This window comes from Chenopodium album, chromosome 23 (genome assembly GCF_948465745.1).
Source record: "Chenopodium album chromosome 23, dcCheAlbu1.1, whole genome shotgun sequence".
Taxonomy (NCBI): domain Eukaryota; kingdom Viridiplantae; phylum Streptophyta; class Magnoliopsida; order Caryophyllales; family Amaranthaceae; genus Chenopodium; species Chenopodium album.
Genome location: NC_137856.1, coordinates 7,049,932 through 7,077,316, shown reverse-complemented (window position 1 = coordinate 7,077,316; position 27,385 = coordinate 7,049,932). Strand labels below are relative to the sequence as shown.

General features: G+C 33.3%; 3 protein-coding genes and 1 pseudogene across 3 annotated transcripts; 3 read left to right on the top strand and 1 right to left on the bottom strand.

The window, feature by feature from the left end:
- Positions 1–2,690: 2,690 nt before the first annotated feature.
- Positions 2,691–9,134, top strand: LOC145609608 (uncharacterized). The gene is made up of 4 exons (XM_081665059.1): positions 2,691–2,855; positions 2,956–3,018; positions 3,757–4,217; positions 8,550–9,134. Exons 3-4 carry the CDS (start codon positions 4,212–4,214, stop codon positions 9,012–9,014), a joined length of 471 nt encoding a protein of 156 aa, XP_081521185.1. The 5' UTR covers positions 2,691–2,855; positions 2,956–3,018; positions 3,757–4,211; the 3' UTR covers positions 9,015–9,134.
- Positions 9,135–13,076: 3,942 nt separating this feature from the next.
- On the top strand, positions 13,077–14,689 carry LOC145606949 (desmethylxanthohumol 6'-O-methyltransferase pseudogene; annotated as a pseudogene).
- Positions 14,690–19,124: 4,435 nt separating this feature from the next.
- On the bottom strand, positions 19,125–20,645 carry LOC145609422 ((R,S)-reticuline 7-O-methyltransferase-like). The gene is made up of 2 exons (XM_081664912.1): positions 19,836–20,645; positions 19,125–19,495 (listed from the first exon to the last, which is right to left on the bottom strand). Exons 1-2 carry the CDS (start codon positions 20,637–20,639, stop codon positions 19,199–19,201), a joined length of 1,101 nt encoding a protein of 366 aa, XP_081521038.1. The 5' UTR covers positions 20,640–20,645; the 3' UTR covers positions 19,125–19,198.
- A 3,884-nt stretch (positions 20,646–24,529) lies between these two features.
- LOC145606948 ((R,S)-reticuline 7-O-methyltransferase-like) lies at positions 24,530–27,075 on the top strand. Its single transcript, XM_081662762.1, has 2 exons — positions 24,530–25,333; positions 26,773–27,075. Exons 1-2 carry the CDS (start codon positions 24,530–24,532, stop codon positions 27,073–27,075), a joined length of 1,107 nt encoding a protein of 368 aa, XP_081518888.1.
- Positions 27,076–27,385: the final 310 nt, after the last annotated feature.

The following is a 27,385-nucleotide window of genomic DNA, read 5'->3' as shown; positions in this document are numbered from 1 at the left end:
ATCAATACAATCTAAAATAATCTATTTTCGTTTTGATTTAGATGTGCAATGTGGCGATGTAGATAATGAAGTCGTATTTGTAGACTTGTTGGTGTGATTCGTTTAAAGCGTGTGATTGAAGGGAGATAAGGGATCAAGATCAAGCATACAATCTAGTTTGGACTTTAAGTAACATTATTTGAGGGGAGGACTTTATGTAACTTGTTAAATATGTTTTATACTCTGCTTTGATGTATATAATAAGTTGATAACTATGTTTTGGACTTAAAAAAAGGTCAATAGTTTGTCCAAAAATAGGCCCTTTAATAGGTCTAGAAACAAGTTCAAAACAGGTCTAGAAACATGTTCAAAACAGGTCTAAATTAGGGCTTTTTAAAGGAAAAAAACAAACCGATCCAAACAGGTCCAAACCTAGACCGGACCTAATTTTTCAGGTCTGGACCGGACCCGAACCGACAAGTGCAGGTCCAATATTGGTACATGTAACCTGGTCCAAACTGGTCCAGATCTAATCCAGTTCAGGTCTGGATCTGGACCGCTGTTCACCCCTAGTTGTGTAGTACCTTTTTCAATTATTGAATATATAAAAAGTTCTTCCTTCCACTCTCTCATCTCTTTATTTATAATTTTAATATCTATTAGTAAGAAGGAGATAAAATGAGCACCTTAAACATACGCACTCTTAATAATAATGAGGATGGTGATGATCGACTCTTTCAAGGAAAAGCTCAAGTATTCAAATATTATATATAGAATACAAAATTTGACTTCACTTATACATAACAAGGAAATAAGATGAAATAGGAAAATATGCATAGTCAAAGATATCAATGGAGTCATAGCTCATCAATCAAGGATTTGATTAGTCCAACCAAGAAGTCAACAATCAATTAAAGATCTTATAAAATCAATCAGGACGATAGATACCAATCAATTAAAGCTAAATCAGGAAACAATTAACTTGATTAAAGAAATGTTATTCGCGCACACAATGGTCTCAACTGAGTACGACCTGTAAGGACTTAACTACCTACACTTTGCTGAGCCTTTCTTAGAAAGGCAACTTCACTTCAAAGCTCGGACAATTTTGATGATGCGTAATGAATGCTTAGGCAACCAGCACAATTACGTCCCATGGTCGAAAGAGCGAATCAAGGAAATATCAATCAACTAAAGTCAACATTTCCTAAAAGATGAAGATACCAATTAATATTGTTTGTATTGCCAAAACAATGAAGATTCTTCAATAATTACCTATATTTTATTTTACACTACTAAAATTCGGGGATATTACGACCGTTTTCTTGCGACAGGCTAAAAAACGGTCGCAATTTATATTATTTGCGACCGTTTATTAGCCTGTCGTAATTTTAATTAATTGCGACCGTTTGTTATGAAATTGCGACCGTTGTAACGGTCGTTAATATTATTAGAATTTATTTTTTTTTTTTAAAATAATTACGACCGTTCTAAACAGTCGTAGAGACGGTCGTAAAATATAAATTTTCTTTTTATTTTTGTTTTGTTTCGCTGAATCTACCCTAAAAGAAAGTCAGGCTTTCTTATTTTCTGGAGAAGTTTGAAGCAGAGAAGAACGGGGAAGAGGGAGAACGAACGGTCGCTGCTCCGCCGTCGTTCTCACTGACCACCATACTCCGGCCACCGACACTACAGGTATGCCGTTCGTTTTTTTTTTGTTTTTGATTTTATTAGTTTAGTTAATTAGTTCGAAAAGCCTAATTTTGGGTCTCAATTAGTTCGAAAATCGAACTGAAGCCGTCGTCGCTGCTCCGAAGGTGCTCCCACCGGTGACTTGACTCCGGCCGTCGATGCTACACAGGTAAGTCATTTTAATTTTGATTTTTTTCTTTAAATTTTATTAGGGTCGTTAATTTGTGCGAAAACCCTAACTTAGGGTCGCAAAGCAACACCACGCACGCCCACCGTTGCCGGATTCCCCTACTGCTCTTCCCTCCTTTGTTTTCCAACGGCGGTACTCAGGTAATTTATTACTAGATATCCGTGTTCCCGTAATTGAACAAATGATGTTGAACACAAAGCAATGAAATGGAGATGAGAATATACTGTATGTGAAATTTAGTTGTTGGAGAATAGGATGAATTTTTTAGATGGCATTGAGTTACTTCTGTTATTAAAAAAAAGAAAGAAAATACCATAGAGTTGTAAGAGACCTAGGAGTCAGATATTGGGAATCGATTTTGAAGATTAATGGTTCTTTTGTTTTGGATAATAATGAATAAAATCAAAATTGATTGTAAAACCATTTGCAGCTTCTATTGATTGGGAACACTTTTTCGATTTTAGATTAAGGGTCTGGATTGAGCAACCTTTGATTATTAATTTATTAAAGGAGTTATTAGTATGGCTGCATTAGTTCTAGAAAATTTTGGTTCTATTTTCTACTATTCTGGAAAAGCTGGAAAAAAAAATGAGAATTGCAAAGCTCCTGATTCTGATTGCTTTAATTTGTGATGTTGGGACAAGTGCGTGGATATCACTATTGAAATATCCATACTTGGCATCTTTCTACATTTATGTGAATATGTGATAATCTACTGATGAGTAATTGTAGACTGTTGTGCATACCATATGGACTATCACAAGTATGTAGTGTAAATTTACGTTTTTTTTGTGCTCATAGGAATTGACTTGATAATATGTGTGTGTAATGTGATTTTAGTCTTTGTACTCATGTAATTTGATATATATGTGTGAATTGTGTTGTAGTGGAAAACCCTAAAATTTGGGTAACAAAATTTCTCCTTCGCAGGCCTACCGTCGCCGGTGTCCTCTTCTGTCTTAGCCTCCTCCGTTAGCTGTCCACCCTACTCCAGGTAATTCATGCAGTTTGTTTGTTTTTTTTTTTTTTTTTTTTTAATTTAGTTGATTTGGGCAAAAACCATAAATTTGGGTCACAAATCAACTCCTTCGCAGGCCTATCGTCGCCGGTTTCCTCTTTTATCCTACCCTCCTCCGTTTTCCGTCCATTAAACTCAGGTAAGTGGCTGATTTTTTTTTTTTTTTTTTTTTTGATGAAATTTAGTTCTTTTATGCCAAAACTTTGAATTTAGTGGATGGTTTTGTGTATTTTCACATGTAAAATTACATTGGCCATTTCAATTAGTTTTCAACATTTAAATTAGTTTTTTCCATTTAAAATTGGTGGATGGTTTTGTACATTTTCAATTGTAAAACTCTAAAGTACCTTGGCCATTTAAATTAGTTTTCCGCATTTTCACATATAAATGTATGTAGTGGGTAAAAAATTTAAGTATATTTGGATGTATTTTGATTGGAATAGACATTTTGTTGGTATGAACTCATGTGTTAGCTAATTTATGTTTCCGTTTAATAAAAGGATTCTTATAGAATTGTTTTAGCTTATTGAAATTATTTACATGATGATAATCCTTGATTAAAATGGAGAAATGTGAAGTGGTGACAAATGTATTATTAATTTCCACGGCCTCTTTTTTTTTTAATTATTACTTAAAAATATATGTGTTTATATGAGGGGTTTGTGATAATTTTGATGAGTAAAAAGTTGAAAGCTTGTGAAATCGACATATATATGGTTAAACATCTTAATAAAGAATAATATTTATAACATCAACTTTCCCGTTCAAGTCACGATAAGGACCTTTGGATATCATTTTGATTCTAATTGTATCTTATGCCATTATGATAATGAATACAAGTTCAGTGTGTATGATTAATGTGATGTGTTTTTCATAGTGTTGTAGATTTTGTAACCATGAAAAGGAAAGAGCGTTGGTGGATGTATGATAGATACGATGGCCGTAATACCCGTAAACTTAGGCAAGAGTTTGTGGATGGTGTTGAACAATTCATACGGTTCTGTGAAGCTCATCCTGAGAGCCCGGGCGTAGATGAAGTAAGATGCCCTTGTCTGTTATGTAAGAATAGACGTCTTCATGATGCAAACACAGTAAAACTCCATTTGTTCAAAAAGGGGTTTACACCTGATTACTATGACTGGGTTTCTCATGGTGAAGGGTTTCCTACATCAAGTGTAGAGCAACCAAATACGTACCGTGAGATGGTTCTCGATGCTCTTGGGAGTAATCATGAACCATCGGGTGACGATAGTACTAGTGGTTCCGAGGAAGAGCCAAATGCTCAAGCAAAAGCATTTCAAGAGCTTTTAATGGCTGCCGAGCAACCACTGTATGAAGGTAGCTCCATGTCTGTGCTAGAAATGGCATCTCGAATTGTATCTTTGAAATCGGAATACAATTTGCCCCATAGGTGTGTTGATGGGTTTGCATCATTACTCAATGAAGCAATTCCCGACAATAATAAGATGGGAAAAACATTCTACGATACAAAGAAGATTCTTAATGGACTTGAGCTTCCACATGAGAAGATTCACGCATGCCCTAAGGGTTGTATGTTATTTTGGAAAGCTGATGCTGAGTTGGATAAGTGCAGAGTGTGCGATAGGGACAGATACAAGAGGACTTCAAAGAGGTCATTGGTTCCCATAAAAGAACTCATCTATTTTCCCATCACTCCAAGGCTACAACGGTTGTTTGCAACAAAGAACGTTGCGGAGGAAATGACCTGGCATTCCAAAAATCCTAGAGTCCAAGGCACAATGGCGCATCCTAGTGATAGTGAAGCTTGGAAGCACTTGGATAGATCCTTCCCCGATTTTGCATCTGAACCTAGAAATGTGAGACTTGGTATGTGTACTGATGGGTTTGCTCCTAATGGCAAGTTTGGGGGTCAGTACTCATGTTGGCCCATCATTCTTACCCCTTATAACTTGCCTCCATCGATGTGCATGAAAAAACCATTTATGTTCCTTTCTTTGCTCGTTCCTGGTCCTAAAAATCCGAAGGGGAACTTGGATGTGTATATGCAACCGTTAATTGAAGAATTGAAACAACTGTGGGACGTTGGTGCAACAACTTATGACATTTCACAAAGGAGAAACTTCAATTTGCGTGCAGCAATCTTGTGGACTATAAGTGATTTCCCAGCCTATGGTATGCTTTCTGGATGGGCAACATCCGGTAAAAAAGCTTGTCCATATTGCTTGGACAAATCAAAAGCTTTTTGGCTTGAACATGGTGGTAAAATGTCATGGTTTGATTGTCACCGCCAATTTCTTCCTCCCGAACATCCTTTCCGAAACAACAAAGTTGCTTTTTGTAAGAATAAGGTTGAAAATGGGACACCGCCACACATAATGTCCGGCGACGAGCTATGGCAACAAGTTCAACACTTGGCTAAGGCAACAGATGGACCTGAAGCACTCGCAAGCTTGAAAAAGAAGAAACTAGGGTGGTTTAAACAAAGTATTCTTTGGGAGCTACCGTACTGGAAGACTCTTCTCCTCCGCCACAACCTCGATGTCATGCATATTGAAAAGAATTTCTTTGACCAGCTAATTCACACAGTGATGGATGTGAAAAAACATACTTCAGACACAGTAGCAGCTAGATATGACATTGCCAAATATTGCAAACGACCACAACTACATGTGATGGAGGATGCAAGAGGGAAAGACACTTTGCCTAAAGCCCCATTCTCACTAGACAAGGCTCAAAAGAAAGTGTTATGCGAGTGGGTAAAGAACCTGAAATTTCCCGATGGTTATGCATCTAATTTGAGTAGATGTGTAGATTTACAATCATGTAAGCTTCATGGTTTAAAGAGCCACGATTGTCATGTCTTCATGGAGAGGTTGTTGCCAGTTGCTTTTAGGGAATTGCTCCCGGTCCATGTTTGGAAAGCTATTACTGAGATTAGTCTTTTCTTCCGTGACCTTTGTTGTTCCACCATCAAATTGAATGATATGGAAAGATTGGAACACAACATTGCAGAAATTCTTTGTAAGTTGGAGAAGATATTTCCACCGGCGTTCTTCAACTCTGATGATGTAGTCCTCCTCGATGCCCCTCCAGATGAGTCCAGTTTCGAATCTACTGATAGTGAGGACGAGGATGAGGATGATGGATTTTGGGATGACGATAGTGATGATGATCTTAGTGCTGATGGGGAGGGTGATTCAAATGAGATTTAGGAGATTGATTGTAGCTTTGTTTTAACTTTTTAATTATTTAATCTTAATGGAGTTACATTTATTTTAAAAGACCATCCAGGTTTTAATTTGTTATACTTGTGTATTCTTGATATTGTGCAAAGCCAATGTTATGTGTGATGTTACCTTATAGATCTCAATAACATATTTATATGATCTTTAATGATGTGCATAATGTTTGTCATACTATAGGTTGTCATGGCTGGTGGCGGTCGTCGGATTTTGGGACATGTCACCCCGAGAGAATTGTTTCCATCGACAAGCCATGCGAATACGGAAACTTCTCAAGAAGTTACCCCAGAGTCACGTGTAGATGGTACTAGGACTGGGACATCTACCCAGGTTCCTGAGACGCAAGACGATGACTCTACCATGGGTGAGGTAGCTACCCCCGCTGCGAGACGGACTTTGCACCCTACAGGGTTATGGTAAGTTAATCATGATTAGCTTAATTTGCATTCGAATTTGATCAATGTCGGTTAGATTTGTATTTTATGTATGTAATGACTTCATTTGTTTGCTTATTGGTACTAAGGTTCGATGATAACACCGTAAGCACCTCCATTACGGAGATTTTTCAAGCACATTGGCGCAAACCATGGCTTAACTATGATGAGGCTGACGAGGGTACTAAGACCCATTGGTGGAACCAGTTTACGGTATTATATAACCCCCAAGTTTAATTTACTTATCTAACTTTGGTGTGTGTTGGTTACTTATTACAATAAATTATTACTAATAATATTTTTGTTGTTTCTTAAAAAAATTTGCAGAAACTATACCTTTGGAATGCTGATCTTGACACCCTTGTGAAGAAGGAGTATGAAAAGAAGGCACATAAGAGGTTGAAAGAGATGGCATACAATGCTTCAGTCAGAAACAAGTCAGTTCCAAAATGGATGGGGCAGACTACGTTTCAGCAAATGATGGAGAAAAGAAACAAGAAAGATTTTCAGGAGAGGTCAGAAAAAGCTAAGAAGAACAGGAGGGGCGGCTCCCTGTCTAATCCAATTGAGCCGTTACACTTCCAAGGTTCTATCTCTGCATCAAAGCATGCAAATAAAATGGTAATACTTAATTGGAACTGACAATGATAAATTTAAGTAGTTGCATACATTAAGCATTAAAAGAGTTATTTGATTTGTGCAGGCTCAGAAAGCCGGTGGAGTGCTTCCAAGTGCCCCTGAGGTCTTCCTAAAGACCCATTTCAAGGAAGTTCCTGGAAAAGGAACAATTGCGGCAAACAAGAGGGCACAAGAAATCTCGGTAACACATCTAACTTTGGAAATTAATGAAATAATTTTTTTTAGGAAGAAAGCAAAACATAATAACCTTTACTTGTACATGCATGGAAATGTCTATGATTAACCAATTTGAACCCATAAACATGTTTAATATGCTTTATATGAGATGTTTGATTGATAAAATCTTAGTTTATATCAAAAACAAAGAAAATGGGTAAGTTAGAAAGGCCATTTAAGCCATTTTAGCCTAGTTATGATCCTATAGCCTTGTATATGCATGAAAATGTCTATGATTAACCAATTTGAACCTATAAACAAGTTAACTATGCTGTATATGAGATGTTTGATTGATAAAATCTTAGTTTATATCAAAAACAAAGAAAATGGGTAAGTTAGAAGGTCATTTAAGCCATTTTAGCCTAGTTATGACCCTATAGCGTTCTATATGCATAAAAATGTCTATGATTAAGCAATTTGAACCTATAAACATGTTTAATATGCTTTATATGAGATGTTTGATTGATAAAATCTTAGTTTATATCAAAAACAAAGAAAATGGGTAAGTTAGAAGGCCGTTTAAGCCATTTTAGCCTAGTTATGACCCTATAGCCTTGTATATGCATGAAAATGTCTATGATTAAGCAATTTGAACCTATAAACAAGTTTACTATGCTGTATATGAGATGTTTGATTGATAAAATCTTAGTTTATAACAAAAACAAAGAAAATGGGTAAGTTAGAAGGCCATTTAAGCCATTTTTGCCTAGTTATGACCCTATAGCCTTGTATATGCATGGAAATGTCTATGATTAAGAAATTTGAACCTATAAACAAGTTTACTATGCTGTATATGAGATGTTTGATTGATAAAATCTTAGTTTATAACAAAAACAAAGAAAATGGGTAAGTTAGAAGGCCATTTAAGCCATTTTAGCCTAGTTATGTCCCTATAGCCTTGTGTATGCATGGAAATGTCTATTATTAACCAATTTGAACCCATAAACATGTTTAATATGCTTTATATGAGATGTTTGATTGATAAAATCTTAGTTTATATCAAAAACAAAGAAAATGGGTAAGTTAGAAGGCCATTTAAGCCATTTTAGCCTAGTTATGACCCTATAGCATTCTATATGCATGGAAATGTCTATTATTAACCAATTTGAACCCATTAACATGTTTAATATGTTGAATGTGATTTGTCTTGATTACAGGATGCCTACCAAAAGAAGCTTGACGAGTCTTCCACTCAAGGGTCACAACCGGACCCTAACCAGCTATACTGGGAGGTTGTTGGTGGTAGGAAAAAGGGTGTAGTGAAGGGCCTAGGTGCAAGCGCTAGTTTGTTTTACAGCCCCTCTTCTGAGAAAAGCTCGCAATCGTATAATCCTTCTATAGCTGCACAGTTGGAGGAACGGGTGCAAGCCGAGGTTGCCGAGCGAATAGAGGAGGCGAAAGTGCAGATGCAAACACAGATGGAGGCACAGTTTGCTACGCAGTTGCAGGAAGCATTGAAGAAGGAGCGGGAGGAGGCGGCAATTGAGAGTAAGCGAATGATGGAGACGATGTTACAGAACTTGTTCTCTAATTGTTCAGGTGGTCCTTCATTTCAGCTCCGTAGGGAAGATGACCCGGACATGAGTGGTGGTGGGGTTGGTCAACAGGCTCCAGTGTCGTAGTTTATCTGTTCATATAGCTCTTATTTTAGTATTGTTCATATAGGCCTTAGCTTTTTTTTGGGGATATAGGCCTTAGTTTTTTTTTGGGATATAGGCCTTAGCTTCTTTTTGGGGGGAACATAGTCCTTAAGTTAGTATATTATATTGTGCATATTGGCCTTATCTATTTTTGAAAGAACATAGGCCATTACTAATTCATATAGGCCTAACTTAGATTTTAGTTTACCTTATAAAACTATGACTAACTAATTACTATTATTATTAACTTGAGCATTGTTATTGTAAATATTTTAATCTTATTAGTATGAATTATGCGTTTTAATTAAATTATTTTTAAATTTATGAAATATGAAAACAGGTTATAGGTTCAGGTTAGGATGGCAACGTAAATTCAAACGGCATTAAAATAATGATTTTTGGTGTAATAATAACAGAAATTGCGACCGTCATCCGCCTGTCGCAAATACCAAATTTTGCGACAACCACCTGCATGTCGCAAATACCTTATATTGCGACCGTCACCAACCGGTCGCAAATACCTATCATTGCGACCGCCAACAGCATGTCGCAAACAACTTATATTGCGACCGTCACCAACCGGTCGCAAATACGGATCATTGCGACCGCCACAAGCATGTCGCAACCACCAAATATTGCGACCGTTCTACCGGTCGCAAAATGCAAAAAATTGCGACCGCCTCTACCCCCTGTCGCAATATTACAAACTTGCGACCGCTTTTTAACCGGTCGCTGAAAATACAAAACACGGTCGCAAAATTAATTGCGACCGCCATAATGTCGCAAAAATGTTTTTTTGCGACCATCAAAATAACGACCGCCGTCTAGCGACCGTTGGCGGTCGCAATGTTGATTTGCGACGGTTTTTCCCCATTTTTGCGACCGGCTACGGCGGTCGCAGTTTTACGTTTTTTTAGTAGTGTTACAAGTTATTATAATAATGAAATTTTTGGGTGAGATGGACTCATCATGAGTCCGCCACCATGAACAACAATCACAACACCATTCCCATTCACACTCCCAACCTTCTTCTTTGCGTTCTTCAATTTTCCCTTCTCTTATTCGCTGACGTCATATACGCCGTCAAATTCGAATCATATATTGACATTAATGCAGTGGTCGAAATAAGGGATAACAGAGAAAATTACGCCAAAATTGGATTTGAGCCTAAATTCAGATTTGTGGGAAAAGAATTGAAGATGATTGCCAAATTCTAGGGTTTTTGATTGGGGGTTGATAGATGATAGGACGGTTGTGAGGTATCCACATAGTTTGTGACTGGGAGAAATTGTGGATTCCTCGACCTCCATTGTTGCAGAATTAGAAGGTTGAATTGAATGAAATTATGGAGAAGAAGTAATCAAAAGAGAGATGAAGAGAGATGTAAAAATAAATAAGCCCCCAAAAATATTAATGCTAGGTACTATATTATTATTGTTTCGTACTCCCTCCGTTTTATTTTTTTATTTTTTTTTAGCATCACTTCCCTTTTATTGATGTTTATTTTTTTTATTTACATCACTTCTATATATAATAACTTTATACTATGTTTTATTATTTCTTTCTCCTACTTTAAACCCCACTCAAATAATTTATCATTTTTTTTCTTAATCATGGGCCCCACTACTCTATCTCACACACTTTCACTTTCATGGTCCTCACATTACTTTCACCGTAATCAATTATTCATCTACACACATAATTATATTATACCAAATTCATTCTCCTAAAACTCCGTGCATTTGCAAGTCATGCAAATAAAAAAAAACAGAGGGAGTATTAGATTATTACAGTGTTGTTTGGTTTAAGATTATTATTGTCAGGTATTAGATTATTATTTGGTACTCCTTCTGTCCCCTATTGATGGTCACTTTTGCCATTTTTGGTGACTCAAAATGTTAGTCACATTTGCTTTTTTCAAGTAACATTAATATTATTTTTTTACCAAAATTCTCTAACATTTGCAAAAATATTTGTGCAAATTTAACTTTTCCATGTAAATTTTACTTTCCCATGTACTTTAATTACTTTCTCTCTCTACTTTTTTGCATACCCAATGTAAATTTACTTTTTCAATGTTTAGCAAAAGTGACCATCAATAAGGGACGGAGGGAGTAGCTAATAATTTCCATAATTATGTATTTGTCACTCAAAGCACATCTCATCTACCATACCTACTATACCTGACATATTAGAATACAATTGTCAGATATTAGAATCTTATTGTCAGACATATTGGACTCACGGTGAGTCCGGTCTAACGTAAAATCTTCTCTTATAATAAGTAAGATGCTTTTAGTAATATTATAGCTTTAGAATTCATTCATACATTGTCTAATACAATCTACAACTGTCTTTTTTTTTTTTTTTTTTTTTTTTTTTTTTAAAACTATAATCTCTTATATTATTTCGTCCTTACTCACAAATGCTTCCATTACTTTGATCTTTGTTCTTTGACTTATTATCATTGTTATAATTCTATCATTTTATTGCTCTTAACTCGTTCATTTGGACATTGTGTTTATTTTTTTGGCAGAATTAATTGCTAAACTCGTTAAAACCTTTAACAAATTTCTAGAAACCTCTTTATAAGATTTGTCCAAAACACATAGTCACCATCGATCAATCGTCATTGTTTTAATTTGACTATATTGCATTATTAAATTAAAATATGCATGGCTGCTCATATATCCCTTTTGAAAAATTGTTGAGGCAGTACATAGCCAAATATTGGTGTTTGCGTTCTGGTTCAGTGCATTTTTTACCCAAATCGTTAAAATTGTTTTAATTTGACTATTTTGTATCGTTAAATTCAGATATGGCTGCTCATTGTTTTGATTTGACTATTTTGCTTAATATCCTTTCCCATTCTGTAACAAATAATGGTGTTAATCTAAGGAGACTAGCTGGTTTGTGAAAACCAAAAAAAATTAAAAAATCTAGAAACTATACATTAAGACAAGACCAACAAGTAACAAGTCTTGCATGATTTTACATTAAGACCATTTTAACAAGAAGTTTTTTTAAAAAAAATAAAAATGAAATGACAAAAGAATTTTACGGTGCACATATTTTGTAATCCGTACTAAATGTGTAAAAAAATTTGATTGAAATTCAATATACCTAGTGTAAAAAAATTTGATTGAAACTCAATATCAATGCCTATTTTTTTTTTGTACAAAACTAGGGCAGGTTACGTGTGATGCTCGCACCATAATTAGCCATGTACGAAAATCATAGTTAAGAATGAATTGGGAATTAAATTGAGATAAGTAGCAAATTTACTTAACTACCCTTACTAACTTTTCTCCTCTATCCTCTCTCCTCTTCCTTCCCTTTCATTAAGGGTAAAGTTGTCTTTCACCTTTTAATTTTTTATCCCCAAGCATTACACTTGCCCCCCTTGTTATAGAAATAGAGGGATAAGCCCCTATTTTGTCCCCATCCCTTTTATATGAGATAACTCGTATCCCCTCAAACAAACAAGGGATAATGAGACATGAGGGATTTTTAATCCTTATCCCATTAATAATCCCACAAACAAACATGCTATTATGACATAAGGTGTACACTTTAATATCTATATAAAAAAATCAATTTTTTCTAACTTTTTTTTTTTAATCGTATCCCTTATTCCTTATGAGCTATATCAAATAATATACATGTGTTTTTTAGATGCATCACTTTCATTTTTAGTTGATAACGGTATGTTTTTCTAGTAAATTCAAAGAGATGCATCTAAAATCCGATGAAAATATTACTTATATCAGCCAGGGAATGCATGTATACTTATTTATCTATAGGTAACTATACATGCAATTGATGAATAATATGTACTGTAACGGTCTGACTATTTATTTGAATTAATAGTTCGTGAACAAAGCTAAATTTGTCTTGAACACCTATGTACGAAGCATATGATGTCCAAGGTTGTTTGTTAGCTAGATTAACCTATAAATACTGGGAAACTTGTCCGATCCATAATTTATAAAACATCTACTAGCTATAAAAAAACCAAAAGATTAGTAGTACGAAAGAGAGAAAATGAGCACCTTAAACACACGCATTCTTAATAGTGAGGATGGTAGTGATGATCTGCTCTTTCAAGGGCAAGCTCAAATATACAACCACCTGTTTAGTTTCGCCAAATCTCTAGCGATAAAATCAGCAGTAGAGCTCCGCATAGCTGATATCATACACTCAAATGGCCAAGCAATGAGTGTATCACACATAGCTTCAAAATTAGAGTGTACATCTCCTCATGTGTCGTGCCTTGCACGTCTCATGCACTTCTTAGTATGCACCAAATTCTTCACCGTTGAATATAATCAAACATCAAAAGATAAAGAGAGGCTTTATATGGTCTTACTCCTTCATCTAGATTGCTTTTACATGACTAGGAGTCTAGCCTTGCACCTATGTTTCTCATGTTCACTCACCCGTCGATGATGGCCTCATGGCATGAAATTGGTCGTTCTATTAAAGAAGGCGGGATCGCTTTCAACAAAGTCCATGGCCAAAGTATTTGGGAGAAAGCATCCAATAATGCTGAATTCAATAAGCTTTATAATACAGGTTTAGCTTCCCTTACCAAGACTATATTGGATGCTATTTGTGTGGGTATAAGGAAGGGTTTAGTAAGCTTCAAGGAACCCTAGTGGATGTTGGTGGTGGTATTGGCCAAGCTGTGGCAAGGATTGTAGAGGCTCACCCACATATTGAAGGAATTAATTTTGATCTTCCTCATGTTGTTGAAACTGCCCCACCATTTCCTAATATCACACATGTTGGTGGCGACATGTTCAAGGAGATCCCTTGTGCTGATTCTGTTATCATCATGGTACATTACTTATTTTATAGCATGGACTCCTAATTGTTTTTTAGTGTTAAATAAAGAGAATGAAAGATCAAAATGCATGTGATGAGAAAAATAAACAGAATTCGTAATTCAAAAACTAAATTAATCAATTTGCATGCATCTATATGATAAAACACAAAGTTTTTTATGTGACTGGTCACACTGTGTGGCCGAGGTTACTTATTTAGAGGTTATCGACCGAGTAACCCCTAACCTAGTAACTCCGACTAGGTAACTCCTAAATAAGTAACTCCTGATTGATTAACCCCTAACTGAGTAACCCATATCTTTATGTAACCCCTGACCGACTGGATAACCCCTGAATAAGTAACCCTGGCCACACGGTGTGATCAGCCACACATAAATGTGCTGATGTTGAAATTAAATTTTGAGTGATAATAATTATGTTTGCAATTTTAGTCCCTTTCAACTAACTCTACCATATGTAACATGCATAATAATTATTATTTAATTTGTTACATTCTTAATGCAGTCAGTTTTGCATGATTGGGGAGACGATGATTGCCTTAAGATTTTGAAGAATTGCCAAAAGGCAGTATCAAAATCCAAAGGGAAGGTGATTATAGTAGGCGTAGTTCTACATCGGGAGGAGGGTAAAGGGCTTTATGAGGAATCAAAGTTAGGGTGCGATTTAGCGATGATGGCATTTTGTGGTGGCAAAGAGAGGACCCATCATGAATGGAACAAACTGTTAACAGATGCTGGCTTTGCTCGTCACAACTTCATCACAATCCCTGCTTTTGTTTCAATTATTGAGGCTTTTCCTAAACAAAATTAATTGTTTATATATATAATTATGTTGTTGATATATACTTCATGTTATCTTTCTCTCATATTGCTACCTAAGTTCCTTTGTATACTCCCTCACCCCTACCTCTCTATGGATATCAAGGGTTTTTAGGATATAGTTTAATATGTTTATTAAATAAATAAATGTGTACCCAATTTATGAGGGACATAGGATTTTATTTAAATATGATAGATTTATTTTAGGATAGTTGCATTAAGAATAGGATTTTACATGTAACAAACAAAAATATATAAGGAGTATATTGTGTTTTTATTGCAATTAGGAAAATCCTAGTTAATGTATAGCTAGGATTAATATACCTGTATAATGGGCTTATGCTGTTATTTTATTGGTGCGTGACTGTGATCATTATAACATTTATAAGGGAGAGATGAAATGAAAGGGTTGTTTTTTTCTGGTTCATGGATTATACTCGTAAGTTGCTATTTTCCATACAAGATTAGCTGTATATGTAGAATGACTACCATATTTTATAAACGGTCAATTTAAGACATTAGTGTTGTTCATCATATGTTAATTGTAAAATTTATGGCATTCATATGCCATGTCTATAAATCGTTGCTGAGCTACATTATGTTTGGATAACAATAGTGAAGGGAAAGGATGGGGATAAACATGTTGGATATCATAGATATGTTTGAACGCAAATATGCTTGTCGAAATTCCAGTGTGGGTTGGTGTTCTTCTAACAATAATTGCGTGTATCAATGTACTTGTATGTTTTCTTAAGTATTGGGTGTACCTTGATATTAAACGATTAAACGAGATGTAATTTGTTACGATAATTAGTTTATGCTCTACTACTTCAATACGTATTTACATATCCCTACATTCTTTGTTCTACAGTTTAATTCATTTATGTGCTCTACAGTTCAATTCGTTAGTCATGAGATTAAATTAATGTACTGTGTTGTGTTACTCTAATATTTTATGCCATGCACGTGAGCACATGATTTTAAAAAACTACATTTTCCTTCATCTTTTTCGCATGTTTCTCACTCATTTTCTTTACTCATTATAAAAACCACAAAAACTTTCTCTTCTCAAAATCGTGCAGCCCTAACCTAAAATCTTTCTCTCCTCAAAATTTTTGACTAAATTTCTTCCTTCTTATATCACAAGTAGATATGAATAACACAAATTTTTAAAAAAGGCCGGTGTACAATATTTAGTGTATGGCACGCGGCCCAATTTGAGGAATTATTGTCCTCTTCTAATCTTCTCACGTGCCAGGGATTTTTTTTACTCGTACTTTTTTATTTGCCTCTTTGATTTTGTCCTCTCCTCCAAAAACACTTTCTGATTTTTTTTTCTCTCTTTTCTTTTCTTTTCTACATTTTGGTCTTTAGATAATTATAATCTCTTTATTCCCTCTCTCTCTCTCTCCTCTTCATTGCTTTTTCATCACCTCTTCTCCTTGTTTTTGTTCTTTCTAATGTTACAGTAATTTTTTTAAGTAGAATCAACTAAATTGGTGGATAAAAAATCTTTGAAGAAGAAAAAAGTTATAGTGAAGATGTGTCCTATTGAAGATTGTAATGATGTTCAGCGTTTTGTAATGAAGGTTTGATAACTTTTTTTTTGTTGTATTATAATGGATTAACTTGTGTATATTTAAGGGTAACTTATGCTTCGTATGTGTTTGTTTAAGGATAACTTTTTTTAGATTGAGGGTGACTTTTGTGAGTTTAAGGGTAACTTTTTGTAAATAAAAGAGTAACTTATATGTGTTTAAGGGTAGTTTATGTATGTTTAAGGATAACTTTTTTTAGATTGAGGGTGACTTTTGTGAGTTTAAGGGTAACTTTTTGTAAATAAAAGGGTAACTTATATGTATTTAAGGGTAGTTTATGTGTGTTTAAGGATAACTTTTTTTAGATTGAGGGTGACTTTTGTGAGTTTAAGGGTAACTTTTTGTAAATGAAAGGGTAACTTGTGTGTGTTTAAGGATAGTTTATGTATGTTTAAGGATAACTTTTTTTAGATAGAGGGTGACTTTTGTGAGTTTAAGGGTAACTTTTTGTATATAAAAGGGTAACTTTTGAGTGTTATTGTGTTTTTATTCTATTTTTTAAATAAAAAATTTAATGTAAACAAAAGTTAAATATAAGCAGGAAATTAACAATTTGTTTAAAGCGACAAAAACCTCAGTCAATTGGAGCGAAAATGTGAAAGATGAATGATGATAAACTACTCTTGAATTATAACGTATTGTGATTTGATTTAAATTTGTAACAAATCCACCAGACTTACGCTAAGATTTGGCTCAATTAATAGTTGAGATAGCAGCTTTGAGGTTGGATTAAATCATAATTTTTGGGAAAATCTCAACAAATTTCTGGTTGGAGATAGAAAGCTAAGATAAAAAAAAAATTAATCAAAAAAAAAAAGTAAATTTGTTTTCTCTTTATTTTGGGCACTTTAGAGTGCAGAGTCTGCAGACAATATGGCTACAAATGGCATGTGATAATTATTGATGGACAGTATTTTTATTGTGCACCGAGGGTATACAAAAGGAATTGTAGGAATAATGTTTTGTGTTTACAGTATGATCTTGATTGTTTCATACATGAGCCAACAAAATATATATTCTATTTTCTAATTGGAATTCAATGTGTCACCAGATAGTAAATGGGAGAGAATTATTCGAGCTCAGTGTAATAATTTATGGAGTTTTATCAGCTTCAATGAATGTCGGGATAGCAGAGAAGAGAAAGATTTTGGGGTGTTTTTTTAGAGAATAAAGGAAATTGGAGGGGAACGAGGTAAAAAAAAAAATTAAAAAAAAAAAAAAAGGAAAAGGGGCGTTTTTAATGGTTAGAATCTGATGTCAAGTTCCTTCTTCACAATAAAAGTGTCTTATAAGGTCATTTTCACCACTTTTAACATATATAAAAGATCTTTCTTCAAAAAATATTGAACATATAAGTACCTTTCTAACAAATTTTTCTCTTTTAATTTCTTAAGTATAAATCACTAATATTAGTTGAAATAAATTAAGTGAATAGTGCAAAAACTAGAAAAATTTCACTTAAAAAAACCCGAAGGGAGTTTAAGTCCAACACCATAGGAAAAGTATGTTTCTTGATCTTTCCGCACTATATATATAATGAGCCGGGCTCCATGAAAGGGTTCAGAGCACAATATAGAGCCATGCCAAAAGTCGTCACCTTTACCGCAAGGAGTAGAATGCCGAAGGCGGGGCTTGCGTATTGCACAACTCTGCTTTCAAGTTTAGTCAATTGAGGAGACTAGTAGTATACACATGCACATTAATTGAACACACCCGCGCAACGGTGCAAGTCTGTTCCATACTTAAGTTTAGTCAATGAGGAGACTAGTATACTTGGAGTCTTGGACTCAAGAACTACCAAAGGGTGAAACTTGTTTGTAGAATATTTGGCTGAAACAATCTTTACACTTAGACTCAAGAAATACCAACGAATGAAACTTGTTTATTTAAGAATTAAAGCACCATGCAATGCAACTCGATCAATGGAATACAAAAATTAAATCACGTGAGAATCTATATTTTATTAAAAAAAAAAAAGCGTTCCTAAAACTGAATACATATATACCATATCACCTTTCTCGTGTATTGTATGCCACATCATCATCAAGTATTATAAACATGTTTTAATGTCAATAAAAAAAATTATTACAATGTTTGAACACAAGAACCAATATAATAAGAAATGAATTAATGATTCTACCATCTTTGCTAGTACCTCTTGATTATGTGTTATATTCAATTATTATATAATACGAGTAAATACTTTGTATAAAACATCAATTTGAGAGCACATATTTAGTTTTATATTATTATTGTTCGCTTTTTAAAATTACACAGTTTATATTTTATAGCTTAAATGATATTTATAGATATTCAAAGTAAAATCCGATGCATCGTCCAGGCCACACACTAGTATATTCTTAAAATTGGATCTTCAACAAAATTTAAATGTATTAAACCTTGTTCTTGATACCAATATTGATATGATTATGCTAATCTAGAGTGTTGAGTTTAAAATCAATCAGACTTAAACTAAACGTTTTGATCAAATTAAGTTGGGCGAATAAGCCACCTTCTCTCATAAGTTTTATCACAATACTTCAAACTTTATTAATTTCAATCACACACACCAATAAGCCCATGATATAGGCATATTAATCCTAGCTAGAGTAGCTACATTAACTAGGATTCCTAATTGCGATAAAACAAATTATTATTATTCTTTTTTTTTTTTTTTATCACATGTAAAATCTTACTCTTAAGGAATAAGCAAAACCATGCAACTTTCCTAAAATCTAACATATTAAAAGAAACTCCTACGTCCCTTATAAAACGGGCTCACAGTACATTTATTTGATAATACAAAGTGACATATAGGGGGTACACAAAGTGACAAAGGAACTTTGGTAGCAATACTAGAGAAAATAAAAATAGCATGACATCAAAAATTGAAGCAATTAATTTTATAGAGGAAAAGCCTCAATAATTGAATTAAAAGCAGGGATTGTGATAATGTTGTGACGAGCAAAGCCAGCATCTTTTAATAGTTTGTTCCATTCATGTTGCGTCCTCTCTTTGCCACCACAACTTGTCATCATCAATAAATCGCACCCTAACTTTGTTTCTTCATAAGGCCCTTTACCCTCCGGATATAGAACTATGTCTACTATGATCACCTTCCCTTTGCTTTTTGATACCGCCTTTTGGCAATTCTTTAATATCTTAAGGCAATCTTCGTCTTCCCAATCGTGCAAAACTGACTGCATTAATAATGTAACACATAAAATAATTAGGAAAACTTTTCTATACACCCGGTTTTCAGTAATTTACTGTACATCGGGTGCACTTTTGTCGAATTTAGTGTCACTTTTGTCAAATTTAACAATAAAGCATACATAACTCATATATATGTCAAGTAACTTTTGTGCGTTTTAGTGTAACTTTTGTGCATTTTATTTTCACTTTATAACGGATGTTCAGTAATTTACTAAACATCCGTTTTATTTAAAAGTTTGTGAAATAATAATTATGCAAGGTAAATAAAACTGAAAGGGGGCAGTAATTTCAAACTTAATTATCATCACTCGAAATTTAATGTACCTTGATGAGAACGGTATTAGCACAAGGGATCTCTTTGAACATGTCGCCACCAACATGGGTGATATTAGGAAATACTGGGGCGGTTTCAACAACATGAGGAAGATCAAAATTGATTCCTTCAATATGTGGGTGAGCCTCTACAATCTTTGCCACAGCTCGGCCAATACCACCACCAACATCCACTAGGGTTCCTTGAAGCTTACTAAACCCTTCCTTGTACCCATACAAAATAGCATCCAACATAGTTTTGGTAACGGAAGCCATTCCTGTATTGAAAAGCTTATTGAACTCAGTGTCCTTGGACGCTTTCTCCCAAATACTTTCACCATGGACTTTGTCAAACGCGATCCCACCTTCGTTGATAGAACGACCAATTTCTTGCCATGGGGCCATCAACGACGGGTGGGTGAAAGTGAGAAACATAGGTGCAAGGCTGAACTCATAATCATGTAAAAGCCATCTAGATGTAGGAGTAAGACCGTACAAAGCCTCTCTTTCATCTTTTGATGACGATGATGTTTGATTATATTCAACTGTAAAGATTTTGTTCCACACTAAGAACTGCATGAGACGTGCAAGGCGCGGTACATCAGGAGATGTGGACTCTAGTTTTGAAGCTATGTGTGATAAAGACATTGGTTTGCCATGCGAGTTTATGATATCAGCTATGCGGAGTTCCACTGCTGATTTTATCGCAAGCGATTGGGCAAAACTAAACAGGTGGTTGAATATTTGAGCTTGCCCTTGAAAGAGCTTATCATCACCATTCTCATTAGTAAGAATGTGTGTGTTTAAGGTGCTCATTTTTTCTCTCTTTCTTACTTCTAGTCTTTTGGTTTTTTTTTTAAAGCTAGTAGATGTATTTACGAATTATGAACAAGTTTCTAAGTTATTTATAGGACAATCCCACTAACAAACAAATACCCTGGGACATTAGATGGGAGTTCAAGACAAATATATACTAACTCCGTTTTTATTTAGTTGCAGCACATCCCTTTGGCACGCATGTAAGGAAAATATTAGTCTAGGTAAACGAATAAATTAAATTACAAAATTTTAACACATATAAGAAGAAAGGGATAAGTTGTTACGGTTTAAATTTCATAGCTTTAATCACATCATCGATAAGCGTGATAAAATGTGTATTGCAAGTGTAAAAAAACAGAGGAAGTATATGTTAACAACTATCAAATACGAGTACGTAAGACTATGTGTATACTATATACTTTCTCCGTTTCTTTTTAGTTATATCAATTTTCTAAAGCAAAAGATTAAATTAATTTCATCACTTTCCTTTTTACTCCGTATATAATAAACTCTATGTATCTCTCTTCTATTACATAGGTCCATTGTCCGCAATTTACAATGTTATGTTATGCAACTAAAAAAAAGGAGGAAATATAAGGAATCAGGTACATGATAAAAAAAATTTTAATAAAAAAAGCTACATGATAAAAATAACTATTCAAAAAAATTATTAAGGTGCACACCTATATAAGATTATAAGGTACATGTAACATGATCAATTGGTTTTTTTGTTTTTTATTTTTATTTTTTATTACAAAATTTGGAAGTACAAATCTGAATTATATAAGGTACATGACTAAAAAAAAAAAGGTACATGAGTAACATGACCTTAAAATTATAAGGTATATATCACATTAATTAAACTGAAAAAAAAAGTGAATTTGAAATTAAAATAATTTAGGGTTGGGATTCAAGGAAAGGGTTTTAAAAAAGAGAAGTGCATTTATTTTGAACTAAGTGTACAAATTTGATTTTTCAACCTACTAATATTCTCTAATTTTCTAGAAACCGGAAATTTATGCACATTATGTCCAAAATTGTGCACATCAAGTTTCAGTCAAATATTTTTGCACATTTATTTAGTACAAAATATGTGCACATAAAATTCTTGCTATCATTCTTTTTTAAAAAACTTCATGTTAAAATCGTTTTAATGAATAGTTATGCAGGTACTTGTTAGAATCGTTTTAACGAATAGTAGCTTAATTTCAACTTATTATACTAGTTTATAAGCTGAGTCTATACAAACAAGCTAGTCTCCTTGAATTCACACCATCACAGTATTTGTTACAGGATGGGAAAAGATATTAAGCAAAATATGAATGGTCTTAAAAACAGCCCAATTATAAGGAAAAAAAAAAGGTTAATGGATTATGATTTAGCGTATATTCCAATTATTAACATGTTCAAAAACATCATATAACTAATATATAAAGCTAAACTTTTAGCCAGACCACAAGAAAGTGACACTTGGCGTTCTAAGTTTTCGCCAAGTGTCACGCCACCTAGGATAAAATTATATAGAATTCAATTTGTAGGATAAAAAAGTTAGTATAGAATTATATTTTCTATCAAATTTGGATAGAATTTTAAGATAAAATTGTTAATTTAGAGTTTTATTTTCGAAAAAGTACCAATATTTCACGTACAAATTAAATTATAATTTCATTCAAAAAATAATTAGATTACAACTCTCATACATTATCATATAAATTTAATTTTTGGATCATAATATTTTTTTGGGTGAAGGAATTAGTTCAAAATGTATCACATTCATTATCTATAATATATTTTAATCAATTAAAATAATATACATCACAATTTAATTTTATTTTATTACTGTGTGTAGACCTGTCGATCGAGTTGGGTCACGAGTCATGTCGGACAGGGTCATTATTTCAGGTTAGGGGTCAAGAAATGTTTTTCACCAATATTATTATAGTTAGTCATTACATGTCTAATACATAGTTTAAATTGTCTCAAAAATATTATTATAGTTAGTCATTACATGTCTAATACATAGTAGACATGTAATGACTAACTATAATAATATTGGTGAAAAACATTTTTTGACCCCTAACCTGAAATAATGACCCTGTCCGACATGACTCGTGACCCAACCCGATCGACAGGTCTACACACAGTAATAAAATTAAATTAGATTGTGATGTATATTATTTTAATTGATTAAAATATATTATAGATAATGGATGTGATACATTTTGAACTAATTCCTTCACCCAAAAAAATATTATGATCCAAAAATTAAATTTATATGATAATGTATGAGAGTTGTAATCTAATTATTTTTTGAATGAAATTATAATTCAATTTGTACGTGAAATATTGGTACTTTCTCGAAAATAAACTCTAAATTAACAATTTTATCTTAAAATTCTATCCAAATTTGATAGAAAATATAATTCTATACTAACTTTTTTATCCTACAAATTGAATTCTATATAATTTTATCCTAGGTGGCGTGACACTTGGCGAAAACTTAGAACGCCAAGTGTCACTTTCTCGTGGTCTGGCTAAAAGTTTAGCTTTATATATTAGTTATATGATGTTTTTGAACATGTTAATAATTGGAATATACGCTAAATCATAATCCATTAACCTTTTTTTTTTCCTTATAATTGGGCTGTTTTTAAGACCATTCATATTTTGCTTAATATCTTTTCCCATTCTGTAACAAATACTGTGATGGTGTGAATTCAAGGAGACTAGCTTGTTTGTATAGACTCAGCTTATAAACTAGTATAATAAGTTGAAATTAAGCTACTATTCGTTAAAACGATTCTAACAAGTACCTGCATAACTATTCATTAAAACGATTTTAACATGAAGTTTTTTAAAAAAGAATGATAGCAAGAATTTTATGTGCACATATTTTGTACTAAATAAATGTGCAAAAATATTTGACTGAAACTTGATGTGCACAATTTTGTACATAATGTGCATAAATTTCCGGTTTCTAGAAAATTAGAGAATATTAGTAGGTTGAAAAATCAAATTTGCACACTTAGTTCAAAATAAATGCACTTCTCTTTTTTAAAACCCTTTCCTTGAATCCCAACCCTAAATTATTTTAATTTCAAATTCACTTTTTTTTTTCAGTTTAATTAATGTGATATATACCTTATAATTTTAAGGTCATGTTACTCATGTACTTTTTTTTTTAGTCATGTACCTTATATAATTCAGATTTGTACTTCCAAATTTTGTAATAAAAAATAAAAATAAAAAACAAAAAAACCAATCGATCATGTTACATGTACCTTATAATCTTATATAGGTGTGCACCTTAATAATTTTTTTGAATAGTTATTTTTATCATGTAGCTTTTTTTATTAAAATAATTTTTATCATGTACCTGATTCCTTATATTTCCTCCTTTTTTTTAGTTGCATAACATAACATTGTAAATTGCGGACAATGGACCTATGTAATAGAAGAGAGATACATAGAGTTTATTATATACGGAGTAAAAAGGAAAGTGATGCAATTAATTTAATCTTTTGCTTTAGAAAATTGATATAACTAAAAAGAAACGGAGAAAGTATATAGTATACACATAGTCTTACGTACTCGTATTTTATAGTTGTTAACATATACTTCCTCTGTTTTTTTACACTTGCAATACACATTTTATCACGCTTATCGATGATGTGATTAAAGTTATGAAATTTAAACCGTAACAACTTATCCCTTTCTTCTTATAAGTGTTAAAATTTTGTCTTGAACTCCCATCTAATGTCCCAGGGTATTTGTTTGTTAGTGGGATTGTCCTATAAATAACTTAGAAACTTGTTCATAATTCGTAAATACATCTACTAGCTTTAAAAAAAAAAACCAAAAGACTAGAAGTAAGAAAGAGAGAAAAAATGAGCACCTTAAACACACACATTCTTACTAATGAGAATGGTGATGATAAGCTCTTTCAAGGGCAAGCTCAAATATTCAACCACCTGTTTAGTTTTGCCCAATCGCTTGCGATAAAATCAGCAGTGGAACTCCGCATAGCTGATATCATAAACTCGCATGGCAAACCAATGTCTTTATCACACATAGCTTCAAAACTAGAGTCCACATCTCCTGATGTACCGCGCCTTGCACGTCTCATGCAGTTCTTAGTGTGGAACAAAATCTTTACAGTTGAATATAATCAAACATCATCGTCATCAAAAGATGAAAGAGAGGCTTTGTATGGTCTTACTCCTACATCTAGATGGCTTTTACATGATTATGAATTTAGCCTTGCAACTATGTTTCTCACTTTCACCCACCCGTCAATGATGGCCCCATGGCATGAAATTGGTCGTTCTATCAACGAAGGTGGGATTGCATTTGACAAAGTCCATGGGGAAGGTATTTGGGAGAAAGCATCCAAGGATCCCGAGTTCAATAAGTTTTTCAATACAGGAATGGCTTCCGTTACCAAGACTATATTGAATGCTATTTTGTGTGGGTATAAGGAAGGGTTTAGTAAGCTTCAAGGAACCTTAGTGGATGTTGGTGGCGGTATCGGCCGAGCCGTGGCAAAGATTGTAGATGCTCACCCACATATTGAAGGAATCAATTTTGATCTTCCTCATGTTGTTGAAACTGCCCCAGTATTTCCTAATATCACCCATGTTGGTGGCGATATGTTCAAAGAGATACCTTGTGCTAATACCATCATCATCATGGTACATTTTTTTTTAAAGCATGGACTCCTAAGTTAATAATTCTTTTTTTAGTACTAATGAATAGAAAGATAGAAATGCATGTGATGAGGAGATAGATAATATAAAGAGATATGATAACTTAAAGAAAACATGATATTTATTGCAAATAATATGAAACATCCAATTTTGACAAATGTGGTAAATAAGAAGAAACGGAAGTAGTAATTCAACATCTTTATTAATACTAGGGTATCCTACGCGCGCGATGCGCGCGAAAAAGTTAGCTCTTACATAAAAGTTGTATTAGCGAGTAGTTACACCTTTGGTTTGGGTGGTAGATTTGGTAGTTTTAATACATACTATTTGGTTATGTGCCTATATAGTGGTTTTGTAGAAATATAAAAAAGCCACCAAAATCTTAAATGATAATTATTTTTTAAAACCCTCAAAAGTTTGACAGTGTTATTTCAAAATTATTATTAAATAATATTTAATTGATTTGCATCCCTTCGTATCTTAATCTAGTTTAGAACTCTTAATTGATTTGCATGATTCAATAATATTTTACGTATTTTTCTTCAAACGAATTTTTTGTGAGCTTGGTCATACGGAGTAATAATATGTGAAATGTTCGTTGTAGCTAAAAACTTAATAATGTAAGTTCAATGTTCTACGACCATCTAATATCTATATCTATATCTAATAATAAAGCAATAACCACTTAGTTATATTTTTCCTCTAAAATTCTCTCCATATTTAATACATTTTTTTTCCTATCATCGATTTCCTTCGATTTTAGGATTTTAAAGTTATTTATACCTCTTGATAACGTCTGCTCAAATATCATTATTTAATATGAATGTCATTTAAATTCCACGTTGTTTATGTGCGTACCATCAAATTATGTACAATTAAAAAGCTAATAAACAATAACAACATTTGTAATAATTAAAGGACAACAAAATTGTAAATAAGAAGAGCAACCACAAAGGAGTAAAAATAAATCATCTCGTGGTAATAAATAAAGTCTTCGTACATACAATATTTTTTTTCCTTTTTAAATAATAATAATAACATATGAAGTACAAAACATTATTATTTTTTTTATTTAAAAAAAGGCATTACAAGTTTTTGTTAAAAAAAACTTTGTATTAATTGATGGTATGTTTAATGAAAAAAAAAACCTAATTAAATATATTAATGAGAGTAAACATATTAATGAGGGTAAAAAAGTAAATATACAATTTTGTACACAATTTTGTACATATTTTTGAGGGTATATTTGGTAGCACATTATTCCTAAGAGTTATTTTCTACTTTTTATAAGGTAGGGAAATCCGCATGCTTATATCTTTGATGAAATTGACAATTATTAATTAATTTAAGTTTGAAATTGTTGCCCCCTTTCAACTTCACCATGCATAATAATTATATTATCCTTTATATAATTCTTAATGCAGTCAGTTTTGCATAATTGGGGAGACGAAGATTGTCTTAAGATTTTGAAGAACTGCCAAAAGGCGGTATCAAAAACCAAAGGGAAGGTGATTATAGTAGACATGGTTCTACATCTAGAGGGTAAAGGGCTTTATGAGGAAGCAAAGTTAGACTGCGATTTATTGATGATGGCATATTGTGGTGGCAAAGAGAGGACCCAACATGAATGGAACAAACTCTTAGAATATGCTGGCTTTGCTCGTCACAACTTCATTTCAATCCCTGCTTTTGTTTCAATTATTGAGGCTTTTCCTAAACAAAATTAATTGATTCTATGATTCAATTGTTGGTGTCATGCTATCTTTCTCTTGTATTGCAATCACCTAAGTTCTTTTGTATACCCCCCTATATAAATATGGATATCAAGGGTTTTTAGGATATTTTTTTTGAATATTTTTTATTGAATAAATGTGAGCCCCATTTATAAGGGACATAGGGTTTTATTAGCACTGTGAAAACGGTTTGACAGTTCGGTTTCGGTTCGGTTTGAAATCGGTTCGGTATTCAATCGGGTCGGTTTGGAATCGGTTTAATTGTCTCACGGGTCAGTTTTGGTTCGGTTTAAATAGTTATCGG

What these genes read in the sequence shown, in the direction of transcription:
- LOC145609422 (XM_081664912.1), bottom strand. Translation starts at nt 20,639, where the DNA reads ATGAGCACCTTAAACACACACATTCTTACTAATGAGAATGGTGATGAT. An exon ending in CTAATACCGTTCTCATCAAG is followed by an intron (nt 19,496 to 19,835) that starts GTACATTAAATT and finishes TTATTAATGCAG; the next exon opens with TCAGTTTTGCACGATTGGGA.
- LOC145606948 (XM_081662762.1), top strand. Translation starts at nt 24,530, where the DNA reads ATGAGCACCTTAAACACACACATTCTTACTAATGAGAATGGTGATGAT. An exon ending in CTAATACCATCATCATCATG is followed by an intron (nt 25,334 to 26,772) that starts GTACATTTTTTT and finishes TTCTTAATGCAG; the next exon opens with TCAGTTTTGCATAATTGGGG.